Source organism: Nerophis ophidion, linkage group LG12, assembly GCF_033978795.1.
Source record: "Nerophis ophidion isolate RoL-2023_Sa linkage group LG12, RoL_Noph_v1.0, whole genome shotgun sequence".
Taxonomy (NCBI): domain Eukaryota; kingdom Metazoa; phylum Chordata; class Actinopteri; order Syngnathiformes; family Syngnathidae; genus Nerophis; species Nerophis ophidion.
The window spans coordinates 6231668-6246276 of NC_084622.1; the positions used below are offsets into that span (position 1 = coordinate 6231668).

Sequence of the window (14609 nt, forward strand, 5' to 3'; positions counted from 1 at the left end):
CATTATATTTATTTAATTTTGGTAAATTAATGTATTATTTCACTAAAAAGTCTGATCCCTGGCCACCAAGCTAAAATCAGCTGTATTGAGATGTTGCGAGCAACTGTCAAGTTGACAGCGGCCGGATTTGAATTTCAACACTTCTGAGCCAAATGTGTTGAAATTCAAATCCAGTCAATGAAGCGGTACATGCAGGTGTTTATAATAGTCATTTTAACATTGGTACATATGACAGACACATTCATCCAAAGGCAGTGTAAACACATTTCAAGTGGAGCAAAGGACACAGCGCCTGTTGCCCGGCAGACTCTCAGTGGGAGAATCGGGTGACAAAAAGGCAGCTTCTACAATACCACTGATGCCCTCATAGCAGGCCACTGGGCCCAGCAGCATGTGACATTTCCTTTCTTTGTCTTGTGCTGCTCTATCCTGCTGTTAGTTCAGAGGAGCGACACACACACATGGGTTTATCCATAATTTTGCTCTTATGCTCACATTAGTTGTGTGTTTTTTTACAGTGTTGAATATTCAATAACATCGCAAGGTTATGATTGAAATATTCAATCAATTAATGTATGTATTGTTTGTTTCTGGCCCTCAACTTGACTTTATTTCAAACCCTGCACGGTGCCCCACCCTTGGACTGGAAAAACAACTGCGTACATGGATATTGAATGCATGCTATAAAATAGTTGACATTATATACAGAAGTTTGCAGCAACATGGACAATGGTAAAAAAATAATTTTCTTATGCGGTGACTTTAATATTGACTTATTGAACCCTAACAAGCAAAAGTCTATTGATGACTTCATTGATACAATGTACAGCATCAGTTTATATCCTAAAATCACAAAGCCAAGCAAAATCACAGGACACTGTACCACGCTTATTGATAATATTTTTACCAATGATTCTGATAATAACACTACAAGTGGTCTACTTATAACCGACATTAGTGATCATCTGCCAGTTTTTACAATATAAGATGGAAACTGCAATAAGAACATGGAAACAAAAGGACATTTCAAAGACTGCACAGAGAAGAGGGTGATTGCTTTCAAAATGGAGCTACAAAAGCAAGATTGGGACAATGTGTACAATGGAAAAGAGGTTGATGAAGCATATGAACATTTCTTAAACAAGTTCATAATACTTTATGAAAAACATTGTCCATGGAGACAACTCGGTAGTAAACAGAGAAAGAATAATCAACCATGGATGACAAAAGGATTAAAAAATGCTTGTAAGAAGAATACACTATATAGAAAATGTTTAGTACAAAGAACTACAGAGGCAGAAGTTAAGTACAAAAAGTATAAAAAAAACAAGTTAACAAACATACTACGATCATGTAGAAAATAATATTACAGTGAATTATTGGACAGGAACAAAAATAATATGAGAGCAACATGGGGCATTCTCAATAGCATTATTAAAAATGGCACTAAGAGGGATTACCCCCAATACTTCTTAGATGGAAATAAACATAATGACAACATGAAGGAAGTAGTTGAAAGCTTTAACAACTACTTTGTAAATATTGGACCAAAATTGGAAGAAAGGATTCCAGACCCAGTGTAATTGAAGACTATAATGATACCATAGAGCAAAATCCCAACTCCATGTTCCTCATAAATGTGACACAGGAGGAAATAGTTAAAATCGTGAAAAAATGTAAATCAAAGACTTCAACTGATTGTAACGGAATTGATATGGATACGATAAAAAAGGTTATTGATGAGATCTCAGGACCATTAATGTATATTAGTAACCTATCATTTCAAACAGGTACATTTCCAAACAAAATGAAAATAGCTAAAGTTGCACCAATTTATAAGACTGGAGATAAACATCTATTTACAAGTTATAGACCTGTTTCTTTACTTCCACAATTTTCTAAAATCATTGAAAATTTGTTCAATAACAGATTAGAGAGTTTCATAAAAAGAAATAGAATACTCGAAGAGAACCAATATGGATACAGCACTAATGTTTCAACTTCAGTAGCTTTAATTGAAATCACAGAAGAAATTACCAATGCAATAGAAAGTAAAAAATGTGCGGCAGCAGTGTTTATGGATCTAACTAAAGCATTTGACACAATTAATCACAATATTTTAATCAAAAAACTAGAATTATATGGCATCAGAGGGTTGGTCTTAAACTGGATAAGAAGTTATCTAACGAACAGGAAACAATATGTGAAGCTAGGCGAACACACTTCTACAATGCTAAATATATCCTGTGGTGTACCTCAGGGATCAATACTAGGACCTAAATTATTCAATCTCTATATAAATGACATTTGTAAAGTTACAAGAGATTTAAAGTTAGTATTATTTGCGGATGATACAACAGCGTTTTGTTCAGGAGAGAACACACATAGGATAATACAAATAATAACAGAAGAAATAAACAAATTAAAAAAATCGTTTGAAAAAAACAGACTATCATTTAATCTCAGTAAAACTAAAATAATGCTATTTTGTAACAGCAGAAAAGAAAGTCAAACACAAATACAAATAGACGGAATAGAAATTGAAAGAGTAAATGAAACAACATTTCTAGGTATAACGATTAAAGATCAATCGAACTGGAAATCTCATGTAAAAAATATACCACATAAAGTAGCTAGAAATACGTCAGTAATGAATAGAGCCAAATATGTTCTAGACCAAAAATCACTTTAAATTCTCAACTGCTCACTAGTGTTACCATATCTGAGTTCCTGTGTAGAAATATGGGGAAATAATTACAAAAGTACACTTCATTCACTAACAGTGTTACAAAAAAGATCAGTTAGAATAATACATAATGTTGGATATAGAGAACATACAAACCCTTTATTTATTGAATCAAAGATAGTGAAATTCCACGACATAGTGAAATTGCAAACAGCTAAAATTATACACAGAGCAAACTATAACCTGCTTCCCAAGAATATACAACAATTCTTCTCAACAAATGAAGAGAAATATAATCTTAGAGAAAATTGTAATTTAAAACATTTGTACGCACGTACAACACTTAAGACCTTCAGTGTATCAGTATGTGGGATTACATTATGGAATGGATTAAGCAAAGCAATCAAACAATGTACTAATATCATCCACTCGAAGAAACTCTTCAAACTGGAAGTGTTTACAAAGTACAAAAAAGAAAAACCATGATAAACATTCTGATTTTTTTCAGTCATTCATTCTCAAAATAATCTTACTTATCTCATCGTATGGAATAAAACTTACTTCACCAATTATTTATTTATTTATTTTTATTGTGATTACTTATGGAGTATACATTGTGAATACATTGAGAACAGGAAGTGAACAAAAGTTTTAGCAACTGTTATGAAAAGAAAAGGAGTAGGATTAAATAAGCTCTGCTTCTTCCTACTCCTTTTCGAACATGTTGAAAAGAGAAACTGGAAATTGTGATGTATCATGTTGTATGCTTGCATGTTCGAAATAAACTCAAAATCCAACTCAAACTCAAACTCAAACATAAATATCATTCCAACCTCCAAAGGATAAATGCTTATATTTGACCTTTTTTATACAAACTAAGGGACATCTGCACTTGGTCAAAGAGAGCTATGTGAAATTTGAATATGATGACTTTCCGCCCTTATCCGCCATTATCACCTTACATTAGTGATATTTCTCAGCTAAATGGCCTCTCCTCCGAACATAAATAGACACATGACACTCAGAGATGCTTATACCCCAGATTCTTTGGCCGCAGATCAAATCTCTGTGGGAGCTTTTTACCTTGCTTTGCATTACCTATGGAGAGTTCCTATGATACTGTAACGCTATTATTTGGTCTCTCATCAACTTTGGCGGCTGTGGGTTAAAGGCGGGTTACAGTTGAGTTTATTGGATGATAGTTTGGTTGTCTTCCTTGCTAGAAGTACCACAACAGCAGGACACTTTATTTCGCGCACAGTACAGCACAGCAAACACTCCACACGTCTCGCGCTATCTTATCTTTTTCTTTATTTTTACTCCGTCCTTTCCCTATTCGGGCACACGGAAACCATACCAAAATGAGGGACCGTATAAAACACAATAAATTACAATACAACAAATGTGTTACTTGAAAACAGCGGTAATGTGACCTGATAATATGTAAATAAGAATTCCTGCCTAACATCAATTAACTCTCCATACATAAATAAGAATAACATACCAAATCAAATGTCGCAATACGCTCCATTAGGCCTGCGTAATATATAGTTTTTTTATCGCTATATACAAGTTCTTTGTAGTAGACCCTTTAAAAATGTAAAAATCTATATATTTTTTCCTCCTCCTGCTACGGCATACATTTTGCTCCTCAGGAGCTTCCGTAGCTTGCGCCGTCCCCTTACTTCCTTAGCGACTCACCTAGCAAAACATGGCTAATGCTAACGCTAACAAGAACGAGACGTTTGTTTCAAAGAAAAGAAAAGTGTCACCAATATTTGGTTTTGTGGCAAAATGTGTGACTGCATGGTGCAAAGTTTATTTCAACAAATTTATTCCAACATCTGCAACCGAAGCCTCCAGCCAAGTGCGAAAAATAGAATTCTTTATGAGGCGAACAAAACGCAACAACTAGCAAACTACGGGATAATAATCACTTTGTTATGGTGGAATCATTTACAGCAAGTATGTATGGTGAGAGCACAGTATAAGCACAATGCGTAAAGCAATCACTAAGAAGTATGAATTAAAAATATTGTGTTTTACTTCATCATCTCACTGAAACAAACTAAAGTCCTCACAGTGTTTACTTTTTTATTTGGATACAATGCATGATACTACATTTTTTATTTACAGAAGTATGTTTTTCAATACAAAGGTTTGCACTTCATTAATCTCAAGGTTAGAGATTGTTTCTTTGCATGCAATGTGCAAAGCTACATTTTTGTTACCATAATTATTCTATTCAAGCAAGGGAAGCTCTTAATTTAATTATTTAGAAAAATATTTCATACAAGGTACAATTTATATCTAAAAAGAACAACATTAATACAATTTGAATTTTGCCAAGAGTAAGATGCAGTGTATGCAGTGTCATTTCAAAATACCCGTACCATTTTTTGATCCAAAAAAAGAAAAATGTGTTTCGAATCATATATGTCATATGTATTGAATGGTTTATTTAAATGGTTTATTTTTAGGCCATATCGCCCAGGGCTACGCCCTATTTAAATACATCATTTAATCCCAATAAACCCAAGGGGGCGCTGTAAATTAGTCCAGATAGAATTAAACAATGTTTTCGTTGTGTACTGTTTAATAATAAGTAATTAAAAAGCAGCAAAGTGGAGGTTATGAATCTATTTGCTATAGTATCTGTGAGAGCCATATAGGACATAATAAATGCTTTGTTGAAAGAGGTTTAGATTATACAGTAATTTCTGAAATGGATGTATATTTGCAATTTTGTTGTATTTAATGGGAATTTCAATCTCAGTCTTTCCCATGACTTTCAAGTCGTCGGGGGGATAACTGCAATGAAGAAGCAGCCAGTCTGCGCCAGTTCTCACGGTCCTTAGTGGCCGTCAATAGCTTTGAGGTCGACATGTCTTCATGTTCTGTCCAGGATTTCTGTGGTCTTCCTCGCTTCCTTCCAGCCTTTATTGTGCTCTGCATGATGTTCTTGCACAGGGTGTCATGGCATCATGTGTGGCCGAACCAAGCTAATGTCTTTATTTTGACTGTTGCGAACAGGGGTTCTTGGTGACCAAAGAGTCTTTCGACTTCACCTCGCACACACTCAATGGTTTAGTGTTTGTGGTATGTTATCACGAGTATTCTTCTCTGGTATTTGTTTTTTAAAAGGCTTGTATTTTTCCGTTCTGATTCTACCAGTAGTGTCCAGGTCTCGCATCCATACAGTAATATTGATGTTATTAGGGATTTGTAAAGTTTGAACTTTGTCTTGAAGTTGATGTTTACTTTTCCATATTTTGATTAGTTTGGTCATTGTTGCTGTTGCTGTGGCGATCCGGATTTCTGCATCGCATGTGGCATCTTTAGCCAGTGTTGCTCCCAGGTATTTAAATCTGGATACTTCCTCCAGTTCTTCCCCATCCATCGTTATGTTGGCCCTTGAGTTATTTGAGGTGTTACCAGTACCTCTGATTTGGCTATGCTGACTTCCATTCCATAGGCACTAGCTGCTGTGCATAATTTGTTTGCGAGGTCCTGCAGTTAGGAGTTTGAGCCTGCCATGAGGTCGATATAATCTGCAAAACATAGATTGCAGATGGGCCTGCCGTTTATTGACATTGTAGTCTGGTGCTCGTGTTGGGCTTACTGCATGATTCTCTCTAGGAATACATTAAACAAGGTGGGGGAGAGAATCCATCCTTGACTGACACCTACTGTGGTGTGGAAGAACTGTCCTATTTGGGTTTTTAGGAGGACTGTGCTGGTGGCTTTATCATTGAGGGCCTGGATGACTTGTATGGGCCCGTTTTCGATATTGAATTATTTTAGTGTGTGCCAGAGACCTCCGTGCTATACACGATCGAATGCCTTTTTGAAATCAATGAAGTTGTGGAACAGGTGTCTCTGAAGTTCGATGTGTTTTTCCATGAGTATCCTGCAATGTACTGTGTCCTGCTCTGAAACCTTTTTGTTCTTCTGATAATAGTTATTCAGCTTTTGCTTTGAGGCGGTTGATAATTATTCGTAGCATCACTTTGTTTGTGTGAATAATAAGGCTTATGGTCCTATAGTTCTCACATTTCTTGAGGTTTCCTTTCTTTGGAAGGGGAATAACAAGTTGATTGTTTCCATTGTTCCGGCCACTTATTTTCCTTCCATATACGTTGGCATATTTCTGTTAGGGCTTTGAAGTTGTGTTCTCCTCCGCTATTTACCAGCTCTGCTGGTATGTTATCCACTCCAAGGGACTTGCCACGGGACTTATTCCTTTCCCCTCGAGTGAAATAGGAATTTAGCTTCAAACAAAATCCTTGATGTTGGTGTACCTGTGCTCAATTAGTTTGCTCTGCTTTTATATACGGTGCCATAAAGCGCCAGTAACTGCCGTAAAAAGTCAAGCAGGGCTTGATCGCATCAATGACGTGTTTGTAATAACATCATTATTATTATTTTTGACCTTCTTGTTATTGGTCATCAGGAGGAAAAGTATACATAAATACTGTCATTTGACATACTTTGGATCGGTGTCAGTCTGTTGGTATTGTTGTGGGATGCAGGAACAGCTAATTAGTGTCATTCTACAGTGTCGGATCCGTTATGCCCTGCTGAGGAAACGGCAGAGGAAGGTTAATTGTTGTTACACTTACAATGTGAGAGGTGACCTGGCTGGTTCGTGAAGCAACATTACCATGGTGACAACAGATTCTTAACTTCTAAACCGGAGTGCAATCACAAGGACACTGCCACTTCAACACCAAACTATGAAATATTAATGCTTTGAATATGACATGAGACTTTTTATAAATGTAGATTAATATCATTGTTGACAATACGTTAAGTAGAATTGTTAAAATACAATAAATTATAGTATAGACTAGTATTTTTTCACACAATTAGAGATGATTATAGGGATATTCGCTCAGGGTTTAATGCTGCCAGTCATCAATGATAACAATACCGATCACATTTACATCCCATCCATCCATCCATCCATCCAGTTTCCATTGCTTATTCCCTTTTGGGGTTGCGGGGGGCGCTGGCGCCTATCTCAGCTATAATCGGGCGGAAGGCGGGTATATCCCTGGACAAGTTGCTACCTCATCGCAGGGCCAACACAGATAGACAGACAACATTCACACTCACATTCACACACTAGGGCCAGTTTAGTGTTGCCAATCAACCTATCCCCAGCTGCATGTCTTTGGAAGTGGGAGGAAGCCGGAGTACCCGGAGGGAACCCACGCATTCACGGGGAGAACATGCAAACGCCACACAGAAAGATCCCGAGCCCGGGATTGAACCCAGGACTGCAGGACCGTTGTATTGTGAGGCAGACGCACTAACCCCTCTTCCACCGTGACGCCGATCACATTTACATAAAAATGTAATCGCTTTAGTATCGATCATACGCTGATTCTTCCCTTGGTATCGACACCACAAATTTATGGATCAATCCGCTGTCTTCTTATGTATGGTGTACTGACTGTAACAATGCTGACATACTAACAGTTATTTTTAGAGAATTATCCTCTTTGTAACTCTTATTAATCTATTTAGTTATTTGTTTCCTGTCTTCTGCTGCAACTTGCTTCCATCTACACTTCTTAAACTTTACTAAGCACTCATTTTTTGGTGTTGTTTTAAGCTAACTCAGCGGTTAGATTAGCTAGTTGTATGCCTGATCCTTATACTCCTCACGGTGTGTAACATATTTTGAATTCGGGAGATTAGGGTTTGCGGTGTGGTGTGGGGGGGCGTGGTTGAGGTGCAGGCAACATACCCCTTCCCCTTCACGCTGTCCTGGATGAAATGAAATTATTTTTTCCAATCATTTTGGAACTTGCAAGCGTATTTCTTCTTCTTATTCGTCGTCGCCATGTCTCCTCTTCGTTCTTCTACTTCGTCTCCTTCTCGTTGTGTGTGCAATTGTGCACTGAGCTTCAAAAGCCGTAGATGTTATTGTAACGTCCCGGAAGAGTTAGTAGTGCAAGGAGTTCTGGGTATTTGTTCTGTTGTGTTCATACTTGCCAACTCTCCCGGGTTTTCCAGGAGACTCCCGAAATTCAGCGCCTCTTCCGAAAACCTCCCGGGACAAATTTTCTCCCGAAAATCAGGCGGAGCTGGAAGCCACGCCTACTCCAGCTCCGTGCGGACCTTAGTGACGTGTCGACAGCCTGTTTTCACGTCCGCTTTCCCACAATATAAACAGCGAGCCTGCCCAATGACGTTATAACTGTAGAATGATCGAGGGCGAGTTCTTGGTTTCTTATGCGGGTTTATTGTTAGGCAGTTTCATTAACGTCCTCCCAGCCATGGCGACACCGATGACGAGTAAGATGAAGAAATACGCTTGTAAGTTCCAAGCCACAGCTGTGATCGGACCTGGATAGCCTCCGGGAAGAAGGAGTGGACTACCAATTGCTTTGCCGTGAAGATCTTCCTCAGGAAGCAAAGATTGACCGCTTTTGGGCCATGCTAGGGAGAGATGGAAGATTCCAGACTGTAGTGCATTTGATGAAATCCCTTTTGTGCGTGCCACACAGCAATGCATCATCAGAGAGGGTGTTCAGCATCGTTAGAAAAATAGTGACAGAGAATAGAACAAGGATGGACAATTCAACCCTTAACTCAACAATGAGTAGATGAGGGTTATGTGTGTGTGTATATGTGTAAATAAATGAACACTGAAATTCAAGTATTTCTCTTATTCATTTATATTTTTATAGCTAGAATTCACTGAAAGTCAAGTGTTTCTTATACAAACGTATATATATATATATATATATATATATATATATATATATATATATAAATATATATATATATATATATACATGAAATACTTGACTTGGTTAATTCTAGCTATATACTCCTCCCGTCTTAACCACGCCCCCGCCCCACCCCCCACCTCCTGAAATCGGAGGTCTCAAGGTTGGCAAGTATGGTTGTGTTTATGTTGTGTTACGGTGTGGATGTTCTCCCAAAATGTGTTTGTCATTCTTGTTTGGTCTGGGTTCACAGTGTGGCTCATATTAGTAACAGTGTTAAAGTTGTTCATACGGCCACCGTCAGTGTGACTTGTATAGCTATTGACTGAGTATGCCTTGCATTCACTTGTGTGTTAGTGTGTGTGTGTGTGTGTGCTTGATATTAACATTATCATTAAACCAGTTAAAAGATCATACAACGTGTCAGCATTTCTTGACATCTTTGAGTAAAAACCATTGTTAAACCCATCCAACGCTACATTATTATGTGACTGGGCCGGCACGCTGTTTATATGGATGAAAAGCGGACGCCTGGACAGCATGCGGCTGTTAAGGGGTGAAGGTTTCAGGTTGTAGAGGATGCTAAAGGCAGTGCCTTTAAGGCACGCCCCCAATAAATTTGGGCGAATGTTTGCCCTGGGAGATTTTGGGGAGGGGCACTGAAATTCGGGAGTCTCCTGGGAAAATCGGGATGGTTGGCAAGTATGATTTTAAGTCAGGGGTGCCCAAAGTGTGGCCCGCATCTTATTGGCACAGTTTCACTGTAGCCCTTGAGGGCAAAACAATGGCACATTGGGCAATGGCGATCACTTACTTTTTTTCCCCAAATCCTGATCGGCACATTCCTAAAAAAATTCCCTAAAAATTAAGCATCTAATGACTGAGTAAAATACAAATTGGACATACTGTACTTCTAATATGCTTCTAGTTTAGAAGACGTCCTCTTGTATTTTACATAGCATCTTTTAATGACCTTTAATGTATTTAATATATGAATTACATTTAACCATATTTCATATATTTTAGTTTTATTCACATCCAGTGTTTGTTTATTATGATGAAGTCTTTTGAAAGTACAGAATGTTATTGTCCACGCGTATCCATCCTGCAGTAATTACACAGCCCTGGTGGGAGTGTGGATCTACGGCTTCTTCGTCATGGTTCTGCTGGCTCTGGACTTCCTCTATTACTCGGCAATGAATTACGAGCTGTGCCGGGTCTACTTGGAGAAGTGGGGTCTCGGGGGCCGCTGGCTTAAGAAGGCGCGCAGTCAGTGGCACAGGGCCATGGAGGAGGAGAGCCAAGCACAGGCCCAGGCTCAGCCCATGATGGCGGGCCACTACCAGCCCAGACACAGCCTGCGAGGGGAGAGGCACAGCCCCACGTTGCTGCCCTACAACACATCCACCGCATGGTGAGTCACTGTCGACTACACATGGCCACAATATTCAACCAATTTATGGCGTAAACAGTAAGTGTACATCAGAAATTACTTTAGAAAGACGGAGCCATGAGACACTCATCTCAGTCCATATATTTATAGAACAACTCCCTCGAGAGCAGATGTTCTGCTTTAAGCTCTTTTACTAATAAACAAGCAAATTCGAAAAAAAGAACTCTAAGTTAAAGGAGTCTGGTGCTACCACACTACAGCTGGTTGTGTCCTGGCTGATCATATTTAAAGAACAGTAGGTGATCTAGGGTAGATATTGCGACAACAGAATTGCTTACTTTTTCCATTAAGGAAACAGTTTAGAGTTGGGTAGGGTTTCGAATCAGAATCCTGTTATTTTTCAAGTACATTTTTATACATTCAAGGAATTTGTATTGGTGTAAAAACAGCTAACATGAACATTTAAGCATGACTACTTACTGTTTCTTTAATGTACCAGTAAAATTGAATATCAACTTGACTTCATATGCTTAATTGTGCCTTATTGCATCCATTCAGCTGTATGTGGCTCTTTATCGCCACCCGAGTGGCTCCCTGGAGCTTTTTCAAAAGTGTATGGAAATTAATATGGTTTCTTTTGGAGAACAAACATCCCACAAACCTGCCAAAAAGCTAAATTTTTGATTCAGCTGACATCACATGGACTAAGATAAGACCTTCTGGAGGAAAGTTATGTGGTCAGATGAAACAAAAATTAAGCCCTTTGGCCACAATACCCAGTAATATGTTTGGAGGTGAAAAGGTGAGGCCTTTAATCCCAGGAACACCATCCCACCATCAGGCATGGTGGTGGTAGTATTATGCTCTGGACCTGTTTTCCTGCCAATGGAACTGGTGCTTTACAGAGAGTAAAGGGGACAATATAAAAGGAGGATTTCCTCCAAAATCTTCAGGACAAGGACAGGACAGGACAGGAGGTTGGGTCTTGAGCACAGTTGGGTATTCCAACTGGACAATGACCCCAAACACACGTCAAAAGTGGTAAAGGAATGGCTAAATTAGGTTAGAATTAAGGTTTTAGAACGGCCTTCCCAAAGTCCTGACTTAAACGTGAGGACAATGCTGAAGAAACAAGTCCATGTCAGAAAACCAACACATTTAGCTCAACTGCACCAATTTTCTCAAGAGGAGTGGTCAAAAATTCAACCAGAAGCTTGTGGATGGCTACCAAAAACACCTTATTGCAGTGAAACTTGCCAAGGGACATGTAACCCATCCATCCATCCATCCATTTTCTACCATTGTCCCAAATATTAACACTGCTGCAGGTAAACATTTTGACCAAGCAGATTTGTTCACATTTTCAGTAGACCCATGATAAAATAATAAAAGAACCAAACTTCATGAATGTTTTTTGTGACCAACAAGTATGTGCTCCAATCACTCTATCCCAAATAAAAAGAGTTGTAGAGAGTATTGGAAACTCAAGACAGCCATGACATTATGTTCTTTACAAGTGTATGTAAACTTTCGACCACGACTGTATATACATGTGTGTGTGTGTGTATATATATATATATATATATATATATATATATATATATATATATATATATATATATATATATATATATATATATACATATATACATATATATTAGGAGTGTGGGTAAAAATCCATTCGAATACGGATCGCGATTCTCACAGAATCGATTCTCATTTTTAGAAAAATATTATTTTTTAAATTAAAAAAAAAAAAAAATATATATATATATATATATATATATATATATACATATATTAGGGTTGTACATCTTTCTCTGATAAACGATTTGATATGCATCTGAATACACAGGTTACGATTCGATTAAAAAACGATATCCTTTTATTACAGACTGATTCGATTAGTTTCGATTCCGAACGATACGATTCAATTTGACGGTTAATATTCAAGACTCCAAATCCCCATGCATTGTGGCTTTATGGCACTGTCAAAAAAAAACAGAACAACAAAATCACATGTCAATGTATTTATTTTTAGACATGGACCAAAAAAAGTCTGGCTGAATTGTAGGATGGGAACTCCAGAGGTAAAAGTAGCACAGAATAGTAACAACAAAGTGCAATATTTCAGCCTGAGCATAGTTTTGAACACTAAAGGTAGGTAACAATGATTCAATATTTCAACCTGAGCATATAGTGTTTTGAACACTAGAGGTAGGTAACAAAGATGCAATATTTCAGCCTGAGCATATAGTGTTTTGAACACTAGAGGTAGGTAACAAAGGTGCAACTTTACAATGTAAACAAGTTACACACCTATAACACATCTCAAAATGTGGCAACCATAAGCACAGTAACAAGTGCTTTGTGTAAAATAATAGAGAAAATAAATACATATGTAAAAAGAAAAATCTAACTACTGTGTGTGGGGTACTGTTTCCCAGGTCAAAAAGCAGTAGTTCACTTACACTATGCCTGTGCATTTTCATCATCACTGTCCTCTGTTTTTTTGGAGGGCAGATTTTTTTTTAAGGAAAATCAACTGATCCACATGCTCATGTTTGAGTAGACTACGTTTTGTGGAAACAATGTCTCCCGCAGTACTGAACACACGTTCAGATGCCACACTGGTGGCCGGGATACAGAGGTATCTTTTAGCGAGAGATGACAGCAGTGGCAAATCCTGCTGCTCTTTCCACCACTGTAGAGGTTTTTTTTTGCAGGGGCAATGGATCACGCTCTCTCTACCTCTTGACATCTTCACTGGCCTTGTCTCTGACAGATCTCCCGTCCAAAGGCAAAACCTAGTAACTCACTTCTAGCTGATTTTGAGAAAACACAGGAAAACCAATCTATCTTGATACTGTCTTACAAAGATCTACAAAGTCATCCAACTTATAGATGTTTTCTTGAGCTTTCATTTTCTTGCCAATTGAGCCATGGATTGAATCTGCTCTCATGAACGTGTGCCCTTTCTCAAGATATTTTATCACAATCTCGGGTGGGCCCCATTCTGCGTTTGCACATTGGGCAAGAGCCGTGTACAGCGTCCAGTTTTTATTTTGACCTCCACAGTTATCTGCCCCAAAAGAGTATGCAAGGGGAAGAATCAAGAACAATACATTTAATGAAGGTGCTTGCAACGTCCTGGGCCAATCTTCCAAATATCCCCCCGTGCCATAATATCACATAATCAGGTTGACCGTCGGCCCCCATTCGTGCAAATGTCTCATTAAAGACAATAAGGCGACTGACAAAGAAGCTCCGATTGGTCCTTTGAGATACTAGGTTTTTCTGTTGTATCTGCGCGTTTATGTGGGAGTTGATAAGTCCTGCCATGCGCGCAACAGCTTACTTACGGAACAAATTATAATATCGCATACACTAATGTAAAGCATATCACCTAGGAACTCCAAAATTATTATCAGCTCAGTTTTGACCAACATTGAGTTACTGGGTTTTGCCTTTGGACGGGAGAGATGTAGCCGCCATCCTCACTTCAAAGTATTTTCCCAACAGCTGGTCCAACGCTGACATTTTCTTCTTTTTGACAGGAGGGTCATCATCTGAAATAGAAAACAATTACCGTATATTACAGGCTTTGTTTGCCATGCCTCAGTGGTGCTTGTTTTGTACCTGACTTTACCATTTCATCTATTGTCACCTGAGGTTCAGAATGAATCACATTTTTGTGCACATTTGTAAAAGTTGTATTATCATCGTCATCATTATTAAACTGTTTTTATTTACATGCCGAGTCTCTCATAATATTGAATGTGTTGTT

General features: G+C 38.2%; 1 protein-coding gene across 4 annotated transcripts in view; it reads left to right on the forward strand.

The window, feature by feature from the left end:
- The window catches only part of shisal1b (shisa like 1b), an 82622-nt gene that overhangs the window by 32080 nt on the left and 35933 nt on the right, over positions 1-14609 (forward strand). Inside the window, exon 4 of one of the 4 annotated variants that reach the window (XM_061916736.1) lies at positions 10541-10843. The exons of 2 other annotated variants lie outside the window; for them this stretch is intronic. In XM_061916736.1, coding sequence (XP_061772720.1) covers positions 10541-10843 — 303 coding nt within the window. Of the gene's footprint in view, positions 1-10540; positions 10848-14609 lie in introns of those variants that run through there. One more of the 4 variants, XM_061916735.1, reaches the window with a different exon arrangement.